Source organism: Canis lupus, chromosome 1 (genome assembly GCF_011100685.1).
Source record: "Canis lupus familiaris isolate Mischka breed German Shepherd chromosome 1, alternate assembly UU_Cfam_GSD_1.0, whole genome shotgun sequence".
Taxonomy (NCBI): Eukaryota; Metazoa; Chordata; class Mammalia; order Carnivora; family Canidae; genus Canis; species Canis lupus.
Window position 1 is genome coordinate 71,823,136 of NC_049222.1, and position 20,567 is coordinate 71,843,702.

At 51.6% G+C, this 20,567-nt stretch overlaps 1 protein-coding gene and 1 long non-coding RNA gene across 7 annotated transcripts in view; one reads left to right on the forward strand and one right to left on the reverse strand.

Annotated features, from left to right (window-relative positions):
• The first annotated feature begins 1,855 nt into the window (after positions 1-1,855).
• The window catches only part of PTCH1 (patched 1), a 70,597-nt gene continuing 51,885 nt past the window's right edge, over positions 1,856-20,567 (forward strand). For 2 of the 6 annotated variants that reach the window (XM_038526857.1, XM_038526856.1), the window contains exons 1-2: positions 10,140-10,334; positions 11,988-12,180. In XM_038526857.1, the coding sequence (XP_038382785.1) occupies positions 10,140-10,334; positions 11,988-12,180 (388 nt within the window). Of the gene's footprint in view, positions 1,987-10,139; positions 10,335-11,080; positions 11,297-11,418; positions 11,573-11,987; positions 12,181-12,718; positions 12,821-20,567 lie in introns of those variants that run through there. The other 4 variants (XM_038526858.1, XM_038526861.1, XM_038526859.1 and 1 more) reach the window with 4 other exon arrangements.
• The window catches only part of LOC111096354, a 16,109-nt gene continuing 10,216 nt past the window's right edge, over positions 14,675-20,567 (reverse strand). The window contains exon 4 of the long non-coding RNA XR_005353974.1: positions 14,675-14,831. This is a non-coding gene — a long non-coding RNA (uncharacterized LOC111096354). The remainder of the gene's footprint in view (positions 14,832-20,567) is intronic.

Consider the following 20,567-nt stretch of genomic DNA (forward strand, 5'->3'; position numbering starts at 1 on the left):
TCTAGACTACTCTATTTGGAGATGTATTTTTCCTTCCTCTTCCTTACCCCATCCAAGTTTATAGCAGGGTATGAATAGATCTTTTGATATGACACCAAAAGGTAGTGTTTCTTAGAGAAATGTTGATGGGTTTATTTTTCCAATTATTATGACTCTTAGAATCCATGTTCAGCTTGAATAAGTGGATAATATCCATTTAAGAACATTTTTTTCCTAAAGTCAATTGGTATGAAATGACTTTCTGGACCTACGTAATTCACAGGGCTGCCCAACATTCCAATGCTTAATTACTTAATGCAACTCAAACATAAGCACTCTGGAAACTGAAATAACCTTATTTAAAAATGGTATATCGCCTTTGGGGGAAGGGAGACCAACTGTGACTCCTAGGTTGGTTGTGTGTGTGTGTTTTAATATCACACACGTGCATGCGCGTGCACACACACACACACACACACACCTAATCACACTGTCAACCTAGGAGGAGGTGAGGAAAGGCTGGCTTTATTTATAGACCAGCCGGTTAACTCTTTATATTTTCAATAAATTATCTTACTTTCCCCCCATCTGTCATTCATCTATATTCATAATGTGGACCATTTAAAATAGCACCTTTCAGCCGTGTGTGAAACACAAGTCTACCCTGCAGGTTTGAGCAGATAAAATGTTCAACACTGTAGCAGGGTCTCTCCGGAACAGGACTTTCCATTTAGGGCAAGAGGCTAACAGCCCTTGGGCACGGAGGCACTTCCGTCTAACCCCATCACCCAAGCTTGCCACATTTGGGAAGGCAGCGTGGGTGGGAGCATTTGGGTGGCATACCCCAAAAACCACAGTAATTGGAAGGGGAAAAAAGCAAATATCAATTAGTAATTCCTCAGCCAGCTACCAATCTTGGTTTCCACGGGACTCCACCTTGGTCTCTTCAGAAGTAGCAGCTTCCCAGCGACCTCGGACAGAAACGACGCGAATCCACTTACTTCTCGGTGCCCTGAACATTTCCCCGGGGAGGCTCTTGTTATCTGCCCGGCTTCCCTGGCTCCCTGCCTCCCCGTCAGCCTGGGGCCTGTCAACCCGAATGCTCCCAGCTTCTCAGGGCTTCCGTGGGAATGCGAGCAGGAAAGGGCTTTGAGAATTGAGGACAGGCAAGGTGGTGGTGTTCCGCAGCGCTCGCGGCACCCCGCATTTCTCGGAGCTCTAGGGACGCTGCAGCGCGGCTTCCCCGCGCCCCAGGCGACCCCCGCCCCCGGGTTCGGGCAAGTGGCTCGGTGTTAGCAAATGATGCGTGTGCCTGTGCGTGTGCGTGTGCGTGTGCGCGCGCGTATGTGGTGGGAGCGGCGGTGGGAGCGCGCAAGGTGGGGAAGGCGAGGTGGCGCGCCGAGACCCCCCGCCCCGCGGCCCCCCGCAGACAGGGCGGAGGGGGGCCGGGGCTCGCCGGAGCTCGCGCGACCCGGCGCCTCCCAGGAAGGCGGGGAGGGGAGCGCCTGTTTACCCAGGAGGGCAGTGCTGATAGCACGTTCCTCGAGTTTACTTTGCTTTCCTTGAGTTTATTGTAAAGGGGTAAAGTTTTCGGATCCGTCACGTGACCCTGACAGGTCCTGCCTATGGCGCGGCAGACCACCCACGCCGAGGGCCATGGAACTGCTTAATAGAAACAGGCTTGTAATTGTGAGTCCGCGCTGCACTCCGCCGAGAGCCTCCGGCGGCCCAGCGCGCCGAGGTTTTTACACTTTCCGTTCCTTTTGTAAAGACGGAGGAGGAGGAGGAGAAGACGAAGACGAAGACGGAGAAAAAGACGACGACAGGGAAGACAAAGAGGCCCGCAGCGACGAGGCTAGGGGTAGACGAGGGAAGACGGGGAGAAGACGGAGGAGCGCTGGACCAGGACAGGGGGGCGAGGGGGAAAAAGGAATTGATGTGAAACTCAAGCGCAGCGTCCGCGCCATCGGCACCCGCGCTCCGGGCAGGGCTTGACGGCCGGCTATGGTGAGTGCAGCCGCCGCCGCCGCCGCCGCCGCCGCCGCCGCCGCCTGCGCCCCGGGGCCGCGGGGCTGGGGGGCGGGAGGCCGGGCGCCCCGCGCGGCGGACGGAGGGCCGGGGCCGGGGCCGGGCGGGAGGGGCGGGCGGCGCGCCGGGGCCGCGGGGCTGGGGGCGGGGGGTGCGCCGCCGGGGCGCGGGAGCGCCGGCCGGGTCTCCACGCTCGCTCGCTCGTCGCGGGCCCCCGCCCCCCTCCTCCCCGAGGCCGGCCCCGCGGGGCGGGGAGGGGGCCAACTGCGGCGGGCCCGGCCGGGGAATGGCTCCGGGGGGAGTTCTCACGGAGGGGGTCGCCCGGGATCCCATTTTCACGCTTGAAAGGGTCGCCACCTTGGCTTCCGCTCCGCAGCCTGCTGGTGGCTCCCGACTCGCCAGAGGAGGCAGAGCTGGGCTGGGAGGGCGGGTGCGGAGAGTGACAGCACCGCGGGGAGCGTGCGGGCCGGAGCGCGCTCCGGAGCGAGCCCCGCGCTCTCGGGGGCGCCCGGGGAGCCCCGCTGGAGGGCAGGGGCGCGCGCTCCTGCTCCCGCACGCGCTCCCGCACCCGCACGCCCGGAGCGCGACGCCCAGGGCTGGCCGAGAAGCACCTTAAAAACCCAGCGCTCACACATCCCCCTCCCGCCGCCGTTGGTGGGAAAAGAGGCCAGAGGTGCTTTTCTGGGTTCAGGAAGGGGCCGCTGGTGGGAGATGCACGCGTTGACTCTTGCGCCCACGCAGTGGGGCGTTCTGGTGCCTGCCACCCATTAAAGAGGTCGGCGGCCAGCCGGTGCCGAGTGTGGCCTCATGGGAGTCCTGAGGCGGGGCAGGCTGATTCAAACCCCTTTAGACCCGATGCCAACACTGGGCCCACAGGACCTCAGGGACTGTACCTCTGGGATGACGTGGGTTAGGCCTCCAGATATTTAGGTTCGTGTTAAAAGTGACTCCTAGGGTGTGCTTGAGCGATCAGTCCCAAGTGTTCAGACCTCCATGCCCAACACCTAAGAAGAGCCATATGGATTGTTTTCTATGGAAGACACCCAGAGACCTCCCTTTTCCTAGACCTGGGAGAGAAGACTATCTTCTTCCATTTTTACCCTCTTTCCTCCCTGGGGAGGGGAAAATCTAAAAGAACTAGACATAAACAAAAAAGACTCACAATGGGCGGTCCTACATATTTCATAATTGTATAACTGAGGTCTTGAACTACAATAGTCCTTTTTCAGCATTCTGTGTGCGATTCTTTCTTCCTCCAGTTGTTCAACATGCAATTAATTGCCTTGACAAAGAAAGACAATGCTTTTTGGTGTCATCCTTTGTTACTGTAACTTATTTCTGGGTGGTACCTCAGGATAAATTGTTGCCTCAGGTGCATTGTGCACCCATGTTGTAAAACAAGGGGCTTTCAATTGCGAGTTTGTGTGTGTTCCAGCTGTCATCCAGCTTCCTTCCACAAGGCTGTGTAAAATGTCTTTGAGTCCAATATCTTTTTATATTAAAATGTTGAATCAAGGTGGACACCAATAGGCCCATTCTCAATTTGGGGTATTAGCTTCATTTCAAACTCACTGTGAGAAGTGTATCTAATTTCTGGTTATAATCTAGTCCTAATCTAACAAGCTATTTGAATAGGAGTTCACACCATTTGGAATAATTTTGTTGGTGGGGGAGAGGCTGCTTTTACAAATTGTCTTCAACTTTCTACAGATAGAAAAACTGATGAAGCAAATCAATATGGATTAAACTATCTGTCTTCCCTGTTTTTATCCTCATTCCTCTCCTCTCTCCCTCCCTCCCTCTCTCTCTCACACACACACACCTTTTATTTTCTCCCGCCTCTGCCACAGTGTATAAAGCCCTATTGAGACATGTAGGCGTGATGTGTAAACCGGATTAGCAGTATGAAAGAAAGACACACAATAAGCTGGAATTGTTTTACTTCCCTTTCATTTCTCATGCTTATATCTCTAATAAATTTGTTGCTCCAGCAGTGGGTCAAAGGGATCATGTTGCTCAGCTTCTTTTTCTTGCAAGACCCAATGGCAGAGATCACCAAAATGAATGGTGTGCCTTCTGCCAAATGCAAAGCTTGATATAGATATATTAGATGGGGAGATAGAGATGAGGCAAGAGAGAGATGAAGGGAAAAAAAAAATGTTCAGAGTCTGGGTCTTTCCAGACTACATCTCTATCCACTGGAGATAGATGTGGTTTGGGGGGGGGGGGGGCACATCAGTACAAGGATCAATGCTATGTTTTCTTTCAAGTTCATTGTAGGCTCTGAACATTTTCTCTGTATTTGGTGACCAAAAGTTTTGGTACCGCATAAAGTCTAATTCTCCTTTTCAAGCTAGTATTTGAACCTGGAGTAATAAATGTGGAGATTTCTGGGACCTACTCTGGACATCTCCCCTCTACCACCCTTTGCCCCCATCCTAAGCTCACTGCTGGCTCAAAAAATGCCAGTGCTCCTGGGTTTGTGCTGTAGACATCTCATTTACTCCTTTGTGGGATTGGGAGCAGCTTCCCATTAAAGGAGATCAGGGGTAATTAGCAGCATTATTTTGACAAGTTGGCTAGAGCTGTTCCCTTTCCTCCAGTCCTGGAGAGGAAGGAATAGGGGAGGGAACAGAAGGTAGAAGGGGAAGGGGAGGAGAGTCATGCTTTGGAGTTTCTCATTCTGTGGCTGCTGAATCTTTTTTTTCCCCTCCCCCCTGAAACTTCTTAGACTCATTTTCTACCATCACCCCTTTAAGTAAATACAAAAGCTGCCAATGAGAAAATAATAAGGCATTCTTAGGGAGCCAAGAAAATGTGGTGGATGGTGGCATACTGGCTTGAGCGGAGTCAAAGTACCTGCTTTCAAGTGCTCAAGCTCTGGCCCATCACTCACATCCTGTACCTTGGGCTCCCCACCCAGAAATAGAATATTACATCAAATCCCCAGTTCCTCTCCCCATCGCAGCCTCTCAACAGGCATACTGTGGGACTTAATGTAACATTTGCAATTCTTTGCATTTATGGAAAAGAATTATTAAGCTCAGGCAAAATTATAACAAGACCCAGAGTCAACTTACTCGAATACATTTACCCCTTTATTCATTTCTACTCTGCAAAAATTAGCTAAATTACACTAGATCTTAAAGACCCATTTCATTGGATCTGAGAAACCAGTGAAAAGTTAAATCTCACCATGGTTTCTAGTTACCCAACCAAGTCCAGCTCCCACAATTGCTTATCGATGGAATGTCCGAATACAAAGGGCAGATGTTTCATTTCAGTGTTATCACTTGGATAATCAGATGTCATTTTTGAGATGTATGTAGTGTGGCCACAGATTCGAAGTACTGGAGCAGAAAAGGGGAAATATTTTTCATATTCATATTTTAAAAGTTTAAGGAAATCTGTTTGAAAACTACAGATTCCTATGAAGTCTTGGATCATAATGGGATGACCTAAATGACAATTGATGCATTGAGATGATGCATTCCCCTTTACCTGGAAAGGGGAAACAGAACACTCTACTGTTGCTCCAAAGTGAGCCAGCAACTCCTGCTGGTTGAAAAGGCCCAAGCTCTCACTTATTTGGTAACTCTCAGGAGGGGAGCCACACTCCAGAGAGGCCATTAAAGGGACTGTTCCCAGCAGACACCTTCACAGGCCTGGCTCCTCCAGCCAGCCTCATCTCAGGTCTGGAGAATTCTTATGGTTAGTTGAAGTTAACAAACCCGGTGTGGCGCAGCGGTCCCCTGCACAGGGCATGCATATTAAAGCCGACAACGCTTACAAATGTAAATAAGGGCAGATTGATTAGGAACAACATTATCGCTGGGAATGTCGCACTCGCATGCATCAGCAATGAGGCAAATTGGGGGCAGCCTCAGCCCTGACCACCCAAGTCGAGCAGGCTTTTACACTAGCTCCTCTTCCCTTTCTTAAAACGTTACAGAAACAAGGCCAATTAGATCCTCAAAGTAATTCATCTCTGTGTAGGAAAAAAGCAGACCACAGGGGAAGCGGTGGGTGGGGGTGGGGAGATTAAGATAGCGCTCGTTAGAGCCCTGGCTGCGGACTGCGTCCTGGAACCGATGGGTAGAATTTACAGGCAAGGACTATTGTCTGAGATGCTGAAAAGTTAACCTATCAAACAGCGGGTGAGGAGGCTGAGGGCGCTGAAAACCCGGGAGATCAATGTTCAAAACGTTTAGGAATTAAGTCAAACTGAGGGAAATGAGCCCGAGTGGAAGAGCTTTGCCATTCAAATGGTGCAGCAGTCAGAACGAGGATAGGCAGCTGCGTGCAGAGAGTAATAAGGACCCATGATGTGTACATAGCCTATCATTTCATTTTAGAAGTCCATAATCCAAGTAGCTAAACTGAAATTGCTGTAAATAAAAGACTGGGTGGCACAAGTAATGTTTGGTAAAAAAACAAACAAACAAACAAACAAAACGCTGTAAAGGAATTTGAAAAGACAAACATAGCAACCTATCACTACATGGTTACTTTGCTAGACAGCACGACTCAAGTATTAAAAAGACAGGTAAAACCAGGGGTACAACCCCCAACTCTCTGAAAAATGTCCAGTGGTAAGCACTTAATAGTTTGACTTGAAACTTCGTCTGCAGAACCGCTCAGTAAGAAAAGTTGGAATAAATCACCTTTCCTACTTTATGTTCTTTATCAAACATAATAAAGGTCAGGACATCGCTTCAAGATTAAACTTGCTATGTGTCGAGCCCAATCTTCCTGCGATATTATTTATTAATGTGTCACTTCAATTGCACGGTGCTTGCCTTCTTCTCTTCTGGACTTTAACAGCCCTCCCAGAGCGGCGCACGGAATCACGTGCTCCTTCGGAGTTCCGAGTTTTGAATTTCCGCGCTGGCCGGGTCCTCCGGTCCTCCTCTTGATCTCGTAAACACCCTCAGACACCTCTACCGTCTTTGTCTCTATCCTGCGGGGCACCCGACCTCGCCCGGGGTGCTGCACACGTTCCGCCGGCTTGGAGTTCAGGAGACAGGGCCTCCCGCTGAATCCAGGAAGGAGAATAAGGCTAGAAGGAAGGTGGTGCGGCTGGATCGAGAGGAAGAGAAACGGGTGGAAGAGGAAGGAGCAAGGAAAGGGGAGACGGAAGAAGGAGGGAGGTGGAAGCCACCAAAGAGGAAGGAGGAGGGCGGCCGACAAGTCCCCCCCGGGAGCCGCGTGGGCGCCCGGGTGACCTGCGCGCGGGGCTGCAGTCCCCCCGGGCCGGGGCCGCGTACACCGGCCGCTGAATGGGAAGGGACCCGTGCGCTCGGCCATTGGCCGGCCGCGAGGAGGCCGCGCGGACATTGGGCAACGTAAGGGGGCCGGGCCGCCTTCAGGAATGTACTACGGCGCGTCCGGCACGTCGGTCCGCGCCGGCGGGGCGCGAGCCGTGTCTGGGTTCCTGGGAGGCCGCGCCGGAGCCTTAGAATCCGCCGGGCGCGAGCCAGGCGCACCGACTCCCCTACCTGCTCCGCCGGGGCCGCGCGGGGAGTCCCGGAGCTCGGGTGCGCGCAGGCGGACGCAGACGCGCGCGCTCAGGCCTCCGGCCGCCCCGCGCACCGCCCCGGCCCGGCCCTGGGTCACGTGGGCGCGTGGGCTCCGCCTGCTCTCTGCTCCTCCCCCTTTCCCTCCATCTGGGTTTCTTTCTTTCCTTTCTTTCTTCTTTTTTTTCAATGAACACACACCGTGTGCATCTTAAAGCCACACTGCCCCATTTCACGGCTGCAATCGGCTTCTGGCTGACGCGGGTTCCCCTCTGCAGTTCAACCACGTTTTTAAAAAAGAAAGGCAAAAATACTAAAACGAAACAGAATCGAGAGTGTGGGGGTCTGGTCCTTGTCTCAGGGAGGGACTTAATCCGCAAACAAGAAAAACAAGTTACACTCTTAATCATTTTTATGATATTTAAATAAAAAACGGAACTGTGTAGGGAGTTTAATTCGTCTCTGGCCCCAGGATCCACTTCAGAGGGTCGCGTGTTTTCTTCCCCAACGGGAAGCGAATCCCTGGGATGTCTCGGTGACACTGGCCGTAGTGTCCTGACAAGTCCTCGCAATCAGCGCACAATTTGTTTCGAATGAATCCAACATCAAAGCCTTTATTCTCCCCAACGTCACGCTATTATTAAATATAACAGGATGCGTACCAGTTTTTGAAAAAAAAAAACAAAACGTTTTAAACGGACTTTAAATAAACAAGGACATGTGGGCGATATGAGGGGGGAGTCCAAGTGAACCCCAAATAGGAAAACTTTCTTTTTTTTCTCAATGAAACAATTCCTTTGCTCCTGGCTGTTAAAAGGACTCTGTGTTTCTCTTTTACATATGTCATATTAAAGATTCAAATAAAAACGCCTCTGCTTCAGTGTCTCGATTCCACGTTTTTAAAACTCTGACTCCTTCAAACGGGGACTGTGCTGCCATGGGTATTGGGGGGGGGGGAAGGATTTTAAGAAAGGGTGGCTTTTCTCAACGTCCTTACTTTCCTCTTTAACTTTCCATTTTGTTTATCTTAATGCGAGGCGTTGTTCCCTGCGAGAGCCTAAGTCTTCTCTTTAGTTAAAAAAGAAAAGAGGAGAAAAAAAAAAATCTGGCACACACTGGCGCACTATCCACCACCCTGTCATTATTGGTGCAGGCCTGGGAATTCAAGCCGGACCTCCCAGTGTTTGCTGCAGCTGGAGGCCAAGGTGCTTCTGAAAGGGTTTTCTTTGAGGAATTTCAGAAATTGTTTAAGCGCTTAAAAAAATATTACATTTCCCCCCCTGTCTATCGCGAGGCAAATGCTCGTGTGTGTGTGTGTGTGTGTGTGTGTGTGTGTGTGTGAGTGTGTGCGCGCGCGCAAAAGGCGTCTTACAAAAAGAAGACACTGTAGAAAAGAAAAGGAATAAGAAAGAAAAGGGAGGGGGAGCATTCCTTAATGGAAGTATTGCATGCAAGAAGGTTGGCGCTCTCGGAGGCTCCCCCCGAAGCCGGGGATGCACACACTGGGGTTGCCTACCTGGGTGGTCTCTCTACTTTGGTGAGCTGTTGCTAAGCAGCTAATAATAGTCATGTTTGCTGAGTAATTTCTGCCCTCCGCGAGCCAATCGCGTCGCAGAAACCCAAGCCATCTGACAGCCCCGGGGGCGGGAGCTCCAGCCTTTTTCTCTTTCGCTCGGTCTCTCCCCCTCCACCCCCTCCCCTCCTCCTCCTCTTTCTCCAAATGGAGAGAGTTCTTTTTTTTCTTCTTCCATCTCATCTATTGAATCAAGGAGCTGCTGCGGCCGCTGCCCGCTGCACACACACAGAGCGGAGTCCCCAGGTCCCGGGAGCGAGAGAGGCGCGCTGCACTGGGGCAGAATGGTCCAGCGGGTCGGCGAGGAGCACGAGAAAGCAGAGTCCGGGACCGAACAGCCACCGCGAGCCCAGCAGCCAGAGCCCGAGCAGCCCGAGCAGCAGCTTCAGCAGCCGCCACCGCCAGCAGCACCCGCCGCGGCAGGAGCGGCGGCGGCGGCGGCCCCGGCCAGGCAGCGCTGAGACCCGCCAGGCACCCACGGACCGCGCGGCGGTGGCTCCGTGCTCACCCTCCGCGGCCGCTCGCGCGACCCGGGAGGCGCCGAGGGAGCCGGCGCGGCCGGCGGGAGCCGCAGGGATTTGCTGGCGCTTTCTGCAGTGAAGGGGTCGCGGCGCGGGGCGGGGGGCGGGCAGGGGGAGTCGGGGATCTCGAGGAGCGCCGCGCGAGCGCCCGAAGGACAGGCTGGCTCCGCGCGCCGGCTCCCGCCCTCCCGAGAACTGGATGTGGGCAGCGGCGGCCGCAGAGACCTCGGGACCCCCGCGCGATGTGGCAATGGAAGGCGCAGGGTCTGACTCCCCGGCAGCGGCTGCGGCCGCAGCGGCAGCAGCCCCCGCCGTGTGAGCAGCAGCAGCAGCAGCGGCAGCGACAGCGGCAGGTCTGTCACCCGGAGCCCCAGCCCGAACAGCCGGCGGCCAGCAGCGTCCTCGCCGGCCGAGCGCCCGGGCGCGCCGGGAGCCCGCAGCGGCGGCAGCAGCGCGCCGGGCCGTCCGGGAAGCCTCGGTTCCCGCGGCGGCGGCGGCGGCGGCGGCGGCGGCGGCGGCAACATGGCCTCGGCTGGTAACGCCGCGGAGCCCCAGGACCGCGGCGGTGGCGGCGGCAGCGGGGCCCCCGGCCGGCCGGCCGGCGGCGGGAGACGCAGACGGGCCGGGGGGCTGCGCCGCAGCGCCGCGCTGGACCGGGACTATCTGCACCGGCCCAGCTACTGCGACGCCGCCTTCGCTCTGGAGCAGATTTCCAAGGTGCATTTCAGACTCTCTCCTCTCCTCCCACTCTTCCCTCCTCTTCCTCTTTGGGATCGCCCCCGCCACACACACACACGCACACGCACGCACGCACGCAAGCACTCACACACACCTCTCCAGCAAAAGCAGCAGACAAGTGGGGATTGAAAAATTCAAACCCTCCCTCTGGTCCTGGGAGGAAAGGGCTGTCTGAGGTCCGCAGGGGGTGGAGGGTGTCTGTGTGTGTGTGTGTGTGTGTGTGTGTGTGCGCGCGTGTGCACGCGCCCTCCCCGGCATGCCTTTTCCGGAGCACTGGAAAGCGGTCCACCGCGGACCACCTCGAGGGCGGCCGCCGCGCGGCAGCGCCCGGTGCCCCCGGCCCGGGAGACCCCAGCTCCCGCGCCCCTGCCCCTATTTGCAACCCAAACCCCTGTAATGCTGCCACATTTCTTAACATCTTGGAGGGGGGAGGCGGAGTGGAGAGAGGCGGAGAGAGGAAGGGGGGGAGGGAGCCGAAATAAAGGTGGTTTCCTTTTTTGGCAGCCGGTTTTGCTTTTGTTGAGCACGAAATCTCTGCCCCCTTAAAAATTATCCTTGGAAGAGGGCATCTCCCCTCTTCCTTTTCAGTTTTTGAGTCGCCTCTTCCCAGAGCCTGGGGGGAGAGGGAAAGTTGTAAACAAATTGCCACCTTAAGTCCGCGGTGCGGGTCTGCCAAGCGGCCGGGTTCATTGTGTTTACGAGGCTCGCTGCAATGTGTGGAATCCGGGGAAGGCGAGCACCCAGACGGGGGCCCGCCGGGGCAGCGGCCAGCGCCGAGATCACGCCGCCGCCGGGATCAGCCGCAGCCCAGCCGGGACCCCTGCCTGCGCCGGCCGGGGCCCTTCCCCCGTGCGCTTGGCTACTTTTTACGTTTAACCAGATGGGAAGGGAGAGGAGGGAAAGATCCATGTGGCTGCCCTCTTCCGATCACAAACACTGTCGTAAGTTGCAGATGGCTGCCCCACTTCCTAATTCAGCTCACACAGCGTCTCCCGACGCTAGGGAAGTGCGTCGCGAGTGAGCTCCGGCGGCCGCGCTCACCACGTGTGTCCCCACTTACTACCACCTCGGGCGGGGGCAGGATCGGGGAGCCCGCCGGACGGCGTCCCCAGAGTGCGCTCGGCTCCCAACCCCAGTCCCCAGCCCGCCGGGCACCCCGGGCGGTGAAGGATGGCGCCTGGCCCGCGGGGAAGCGACCGTGGCTTGGTCCTTAAATGGTGGGCTCCTCCGCAGGGGTTGCGCGGCCCCTCCCGTCCCAGCCCCGGTGTGAACGTTGCCCGTGCGGAGTGATTTCTGCCCTCCCTGCCTCGGCTCCCCCTTCCCTCTGTTCTTGCGGCCCTCATCCCCCGCGCCCCCAAGACCTCCGGGGATGCGGCGCGGGTCGCGCGTGGGGGCGCCCTGCTGTCGCCGAGGCGCAGCTCCCACGCTGCCGCCCGACTCCGCTTCCTGCGCAGGCCTCCCCACGCCGCTCGCGTTACCGGGCGGGCCTGGGCTCCAGGCCGCAGGGCACCCCCTCCGCACGGCCGTCGCGGGGTCCGCGGGCGGGGGCGCAGGCGGGCGGGGGCGCAGGCGGGCGTGGACGCGCGGGCCGCGACTCCCCGGCGCTCACTCCTCCTTCTGCTTCGTCCTCAGGGGAAAGCTACTGGCCGGAAAGCGCCGCTGTGGCTGAGAGCGAAGTTTCAGAGACTCTTATTTAAACTGGGTTGTTACATTCAAAAAAACTGCGGCAAGTTCTTGGTTGTGGGCCTCCTCATATTTGGGGCCTTCGCTGTGGGATTAAAGGCAGCTAATCTCGAGACCAACGTGGAGGAGCTGTGGGTGGAAGGTAAGAGACCAGCGCGCCGCGGCGCCCTCGCGCCCCCCCGCCCGGGCCCCTTCGCCATCCTCCTCCCAACTGATAAAGATATTCGCCGAGCGTACACCTAGGGCCTTGCTGTGGCGACGAGAACCCCCTGCCCGCACCAGGGGGAATTGTTTATTGTTTGGGCGCCTGGCCCGGAGCCAGGCCCGCCCGACAAAGGCCGCGCTGTAATCTACTCGGGGCGCTGCGTTTCGCTAGGTGTTGTGAGAGCGAGCGGCGAGGGCGGGCCGGCGGGGGCGCGGGGCCCCTCCGCGGGACAGACCACTGCCCGCGCCCGGGGGCGCCCGGGGGCCCCCGGGGCCCGCCGCCGCCGCCGCCCGCCGCCGCCGCGCCCGAGACGCGGCCGGAGGAAGGCCTCCCGACTCCTGGCTCGGGGCCTCGGCGCCCTGCCCTTCCCCGCCCCCACCCACCGCGTCCAAAGAGAAAGAGGTGGGGGGGCCGAGAGAGGCCACCCCTTCGGCTGCAGGGAGTGCGCGCGCCCCCGGCGGCCGCCGCTCGGGGAGGGCGGGGGGCGGGCGCAGCGCGGGCCTGCGGAGGCGGCGGCGTGTGTGGTCCTGTTTTTGGACAGCTTTCAACTCTGGGGGAAAAAAACATTTGTCTCAAGGTACCAAAAAAAACGGGGGGGGGGGGTGGGGAGGGAAAGAGTTGAAAAAAAAACAAAACAGGAAAGCATAGATTGGAACGCATGTTTGCAAAATAGATTAATGTTTCCTCGAGGGTGGGGGCTTTTTAAATGGAATGATTTCGGGGCAAGGCTGCGATTTGCAGCATGAGATAAGAAATGTGTTTTAAGAGCTCGGGTTGGGAGGGAGGGGCCACACAGGAGCTCTACAAGGCCTTCTACCAGTCTTTTATCCAGATTCCTCATTTTGGGGGTTCTTAAAGCCTTTTTTTTTTTTTCTTTTTTCAATCAGTTGTAAATTCAAAATAGATCCCCTCCCCCCTTGAGACGGGAACGTTTTACATTCTTATGGTGATGCGGGGGTTTTTGTTTTTTGGGTTCTTTTTATGGGTGGTGGTTTTTTAAATTCTTTTTCTGGAAAGTAGCAGTCTTGCTTTTTGGAAACATTTTAACCCCTAAATACTGCCCTTGGATATCGCTCACAGTGGGTTCGGAAGGAAGAATTGAGGTAATTATGTAGATGTTTTGAACCAGAATATCTGGAGCATTCCTAGCCAAAGCTGCCTAACAAAATTTGGAAGCCTAAGAGTTGTATTTTGTAATTACGTCAGTGATCTTTCAGGATGCTGTTGGAGAACTAGAGAATATTGTAACTTTGCCTTGTTTGTGAAGATTCAGCTCTGGGTGTTTTGCAACCTTATAGTGGAGTCTTTAATTGAGAAGTGACAATTAATAGTGCAAATAATTAAGACCAGAAAATATTATTTCTTTAAATAGGTTGGTGATATATACAAAAGTATTCTTTGTATTGAATCCTTGGGGGTAGTAATTTACCTCAGTTGAGCACTTTGGTGTCGTTAGTAGGCAAAAGAAGGGTTTTATTGAGCACCTAGCATGTCTTAGCACCGAGTTTACAGAGTACCTACCCTGTAAGGGTCATTGAAGTCTGTGAGACGCTCTCTGTACACAAATCCACACACTTAGAAATATTAGTTGGGTGGGCTTGCAGTAAATTTGGGCTCACAGTTGAAGTTGGCCATGAAAGTCAAATGGGAAGAAAAAATAAGCTTCTTTGGAATTGGTGAGGCAAATTAGGATGGCCTGGAGAGAGTGGTAGGGAGGCATGTCTGCGCAGGCCTCAGAAAGGGGGTCAAGCAAAGGCCCCAGCGGAGGAGAAGGCCCCTGGTGTAGTGGGAGTAAGGTGCAGTGTGACTGGTGTGCCCTGGACGGTAGGACTGTACTTGAGAGATGTTATGATTAACCAGACTCTGGGGAACTACTGGAGGTTCTAGGACAGAACCAGGTGAGCTGAGGGGGCCTCCCAGCTCTGTTGGTCTGTTCACTTTATACCACTCGGATTGACACGTCTGTTAGGTATCAGTGGTGATGACAAAAGATAATTCTGTGCTGTTTTGAGCAAGATTTTTCAGTAGATCTTTAATAAGTTAAAGAGAAAAGATGTGATATATTTTCTCAACATTGTATATTTCTGGAAGCAACCATGTTTCTGCCTTACACCATTAGTTTCATTCAAGCCCTGGAAGGAGGAAGAACACCATCAGTCCATCAAGTCGCAATCTCACCTGAACTCTAGCTTAGGGAGAGAGTATGAAGGAGTGACTGACGCTTCAAACAGGACTCATTTTGCCAACTTTGGGCCTTTGAGCTATTTTTCTTCCCATTCTGTTTTGGTAGCTTCAGCGTGTTCCACTGGTTCTTTAACCAAATGTTACTTAATGCTATCACTTGTTGCTCAACTACCATTACTGTTCATTATCTATTATCACATGCCTTACAACTCAATAGAGTAGCTGTCTATTATTATACTTACTTTTATAATGTGATAGTGTATGTGATGTTTTTACATGTAGTAACAAGTATTGTTCCATTTTAAATGTCTACTTTGCCTCATAATGACTTAATAAGTCAACTTGGTCTCTTGATTTGTCATTCATTCACTCATTCATCATTCATTGTGTGCTAGTTTCTTCCCCTGCAGAAGAAGCATAGTTTCATAAACCCAAGTAAACACAACAAGAGATCCGATGAGGCTGCTATACCATTTCATAATTTTAACTTAAATTCAAAGAAGAGGTAACAGTGAGGAGGTCTTATTTATGATGTAGTAGGCTTGGTGTTCATATCAACAGTAAGTGGTGTAAGCACATGTTTTCAGGAGTTGGAATTTCCTGCTGTCCTAGACTGTAGCAGAGTAAAATGAGTAGCAACTCGGAATACAGGTTAATTTGTACTTTAATCTTTGATAAATTCCTCATCACAATCAGCAAAGAAGTCTGTTCGATGGTTGTTTTCTTAATAATGTTCTGAGCATAAACAAGGTTGCTACGCTAAAGAAACCCAATGAATAGAGATTGCATACTTCCCTAGTTAAAAAGCAACAGACTGAGAAAACATAAGAGATTTTAAGGGGAGAGGAATGCTCAGAGACAGTTTGGGAATATGCTTATTCCTTTGATTTTTTTTTTTTTAAAGGCATATCACACAAACTACATAGAAGTATACAAAGGCCAATGGAGATAGGTATATCTAGATACCTATACACAAGCACACATATATACTAGTTGACTCTTGAACACTGAGAAGTTTGGGGTGCCACTGACCCCAGTGCAGCTGAAAATACATGTACAACTTTTGATTCTCCAAAAACTTAATAGCTTATGTTGACTAGAAGCCTTACAGATAAAATAAATAGCGAGTTAACACATATTTTATATGTTATATATATCATAGACTGTATTCTTAGAGTAAGCTAGGGGAAAGGAAACATAATTGCAAAAATCCAGAAGCAGAAAAAATATATTGACAGTACTATACTGTATAAAAAAAATCTGCATTTAAGTGGATCTACAGAGTTCAAGCCTGTGTTGTTCAACAATATATATATCTTCACCTACCTTTGTGTTTGTGTGTCCACATGGACTTACTGTGTATATCCTTGTATTTGCCAAAATAATTGTTACCTTTTTAATGTAGCTAGCAAATTAAGTGGATCCACTTGATAGGCTGCATCATTGATTTGACTTTCATGCATCAACATGCTGGGGAAATGTGGCTCTTTATAAGACAGTTTGAATACATTGGCCACACTGTGCTGACCAACATAAGCTAGATAAGAAAGACTCTTCTATTTTTATCACATCGATGATAAGAATTCTTTGATTCTTATACACTGATTGTTGGAATCTTTGCAACAGCAACCAGTTTCTTTTGAGAAAGAAACTCCATGTATGTGTTAGGCGCTACCCTAGGTCTTAGGGTTATAGTATTTGCAAGTCAAAAACATCTATGTAGTTTACTTGTGACTGGAGTCATGAGGTTGGGTACAAGAGTCTGTGGAATCGTGTGGTGAACATCTGCCGTTCCTGAAATACACGTCAGTGATGGCAAGGTCAGGGAGAAACTAATTGTTACTTAAAAATATTTCTGCTGGGACGCCTGGGTGGCTCAGCAGTTGAGCATCTGCCTTTGGCTCAGGGTAGGATCCCAGAGTCCTGGGATCGAGTCCCACATCGGGCTTTCTGCATGGAGCCTGCTTCTCCCTCTGCCTGTGTCTCTGCCTCTCTCATGAATAAATAAATAAAACCTTTTTAAAAAAATATTCCTGCTGCACATGCTCTCTGTGCCTGCTCTGTGCCAGGTGCTGTACAAAGCTCCCGAGAGGGCTTGGTAAAGGACCACAGTCTCTGCTCTCAGAGGACCTGCCCCCAGCAGGATTCTACAGACCAGAGACAGGATGGCAGGACAGCAGAATAGCAGGGACGCCTTCCAGGACAGCCTGGACCTAGAGGGACAAAGCCAGGCACAGAGGTGGGGGTGCTGGGGCTCCAGGACCAAGGCTCAGACCAAGGGTGGCCTCCAGGAGAACTCCCAAGTGCTTGCCTCCCTCCGGTTGCTGAGGCTCCAAGACCAAGGCTCAGAGGACAGGGGTGGCCTCCAGGAGAACTCCCAAGTGCATGCCTCCAGTTGGGATTCCAGGTCTGAGGTGGTCCTGAGGCCTGGAAAGCCAAGCTGCATGGCAGGAAGGTCTCTGAGGTGTCCAGGGCATGTGACTGAGTGTTTACCAGCTTTTCCTTTAGCCCTTCTTTGCCTGTCTCCTTCTCCATCCAGGCATATTTGGTCTTCTGTGCCCTCCCTGCTCCTGACACGCTTCACCTGAATTGTGCCCTTCTGAGCACAGAAGGGAAATCCTTTATTTGTAATCTTGCCCATTTCTCTGTTGGCTTTTCCTTTTTTGCTCAGCACCTTTTTTTTAAACTTTTTTTTTTTTTTTAAGATTATATATATTAGAGAGTGCATGTGAGAGACAGTGAGAGGAGAGAGAACGCAAGAGCCCCGAGTGCATGAGAGAGCAGGATAGGGAGAAGCAGACACTTAAAGACTGAGCCATCCAGGTGCCCCTTGCTTGGCACCTTTATCCTCCTGTCTCCCATAACATCTGCCCCCACTCTAACCCTCCCAGACACAAGTTTGTTGTGACAACTCTTTGGTGACAGAACGTTCATTTATCTTTTGGAGCTTCCCCCCCACCCCCACCCCCCAAGCTTTGCCCAGCCCCTGGCTCCTTTATGGCAAAGGGTAATTAACAGCCTTGAAATGAATCCATATTGCCTTGTGTTTGGTTATTAACATCTCTGGAGGGCTAGCAAGGGAAGGGGACACAAGTTGTGACTTTGATTTTTTTTTCCCCCTAAGGAAACTTTTAAAAAAATGTTTTTAATGCCTGCTTGATGTTTTATAAGTGCTTTCAAGTTTGTTCCTTGCTAGTATGATGCCTTCAGTGTTCTTGGCTTGAACTCGGGCAGTTGTAGGAGATAAATGAACTTCACCATCCTTTCTTTCGGTGTAGAGCAAGTCTTCTCACTATTGGCATTTTGCTGAATAATTCTGTATCACAGAGACTGCTTTGTGCATCATAGGATGTTTCACACTGTCCCTGAACTCTACCCAGTATATGCCAGTAGCAGCCTCCCAGTTGTGACAACTGAAGATGTTTCTAGTCCTTGCCAAATGTGGCCAGGGGCCGGGGGGTCGGGCAGAAGGGATGCACAAAATCACCCCAATTGAGAAACACTGGTTTTGATGATAGATTCCAATTGGAAGACCGGTGCTGTGCAGATGGAAGGCTTTTGTGATGATGGAGTATGGCTGCAAGTGCACAGCCATAAATGTAAAAGAATTTTCTTCTTTAAGATAATACTCCCTCCTCATCTCCATACTTACTGCTTTAGGTAACTAATGGTAACTATTTTTTATACTAATAACTTAAGTTTGTTGTTTTTCTTAGAATCACATTAAGTATCAAATAAAAATAACGTGACAAGTTGACAAGGGTTGGGGGTACAGTGTGGGTGGGGGCAAGCCATGGAGAAAGAAAAGGCTGTATATTAAAGTATTTTCTTCCTTCAGGTAACTTAATTTTGAAGACAGACCTTGTTGTATTTCAAGAACAGTAAGGTGAAGCTTTTAGCATGAGGATGACTTTGTAAAAAGCAGGAAAAAACACCACTAGACTATAAATTCATCTTGAAATAAGAGCTCCTTTTGGCAGCCAGTACAGTACATTCACTCTTCGGTGGTCTAGCTCTCCTCCAGATGCTCTTGCAAACCTCTTTTCCCCGGGTGCCCTTCTGCAGCAGAGCCAAAGGCACAGTGAGGGGCTGAAGTCTTGAGCCTGGATGGGCCACGTGGGCTCTGATTTCAATGCCCGTTTTCAAAGCTGTCCCCCAGGGCTGAGGTGCCTTTCACAAGGGATAGAAAGACTTTTCTTCTCCTTGGTCCCCTGTGTACTTTTAGAAGATGTTTATTAGGTAGGCATTGATTAGATTGCAAGAGCAGGTGCCCACATACAGGTGCAAGTAGTTGTGGTTTTTCTTGCATATCTGGAAAAAATGACTGAAAAATCAACACTCAGTAATCATTGCTTTACAATACCAAATAGCCTCAGGTGCCTTCTCCCCAGGGCACCTGACCCTCCAGGTCCCTCCTGTCTCTGTGCTGCCAGCCACTCCTGACCTTCCCTAGGAGTGTAGAAGCCAGTTTGGAAGCCAGTGACGGACTATATCAGATACAGGGACGGCCGCTCGGAGGCTCCAGAAGATGACAGCTTCCAGATGTACAAACCGCCGGATCCGTTTGTTTAGATTATGCACCACAGCTGATGGCGAGATTAACGCTGGCTGGACAAGCTATGGGAGATTTGTCTGGTTTCCACAATGCTGTGTTTATATTTCATTGGGATTTCTCCTTCAAAGCTGACCTCCCCATGACCCCCAGAGCTCTGTCCACTCTGGCCAAGCTGTAACTTGTCTGCCCTTTTCGTGGGGGGGGGGGGGGGGGGCGGTGTTCACAATTGTGCAGCAGAAGGGGCTGCTTTCCTGGTTTACCAGCCTGTGCCCCCCTCCTCCCTGCCCTGCTTCATGCCAGCTGTCTGCCCAGATTTAGCCCCAGAAGAGTAATCTTATCTTATGGGGGTGGGAGGTAGAGAAGGTGGAGGGGGTTTGATTTTAAAGGTCTTTTTAACTTTTAAAAGAACTATGGAAATATTTTAAAATTATTATAAAGGAAACCATATTTAATAGAGGCCCTTTTGCAGTAGTATAGTATTTTCTTTTTTTAAAGATTTTATTTATCTATTCATGAGAGATGCACAGAGAGAGGCAGAGACACAGGCAGAAGCAGAGGGAGAAGCAGGCTCCTTGCAGGGAACCCAGTGTGGGACTCCATCCCGGGTCTCCCGGATCATGCCCTGGGCTGAAGACAGAAGCCCAACCGCTGAGCCACCCAGGCATCCCAGTAGTATAGTATTTTACCTCAGCATTAGTTTGCTACCATTTTGAAAAAAAAGTACATCCCTAAATAATCGCCAGACCTGTGTGATTCTGTTATTATGATACTATTTCCTTTGCCCCTCACTGGCTCTCAGAGTCTCTTCTCCTTGTCCCCTTCTCTCCCTCTGACCCCTCTTTCCCCCAACTTACTTCTAAACTGCCCTAATCATTCTCTCCCAGTGGATCTCTGGAGTAACTAGTGTGAAATCTGAAATGGTAGTAAATCTGGTTAATCACAAACTGACGGGATGGAATTAGAAAATGTATTATTTCAAACCAGCTGTGGGAGATACCAAATGCAAAGCTGCCATTTTCATCCTTGGGGTTCTTATCTTGATAAGGGTTGGTTCCTAGACCTTACTCTTTGATGAGGTCTTGTCAGCAGAAGATGTACTTCCCCTATTGAAAGGGTGTGGCATTTTTATGGACTTTTGAGGTGCCTCAGAATTCACTGACAAATGGAGTGCGAAATAAGTCTTGGTCCCCTGTGTTTAATGTGTTGTACGAAATATGGAAGAATTGGGCCCTTTCACGTTTCTTGAGATGGTAAGTGAAGTGTAAACCAAGACATTCCAACCCAAGGCACCATACTTCAGGTTTTCCCGGGATGGAACTCCCACCAAAACCAAAAGGAACATGGAGCTTGGATATGGATGGAAGAGGACAGAATTCCTTAGCCAAATTTTGGCCAACTCTGCCACTTGAGATGGTGCATCCACATGAGAGGTCCCAGAGAGCAGAGGAGTTTGCATATGAAGGACCTTCTAGGAGTTCATGAGGAGGAAGCTCCTTGGGATTTTCTTAGTGAGAACCTTCCTTGACTATACAGATACTGTGAGGGTTATCAAAATATAAGCACTTTTATTACTTGTTCTTTGCTT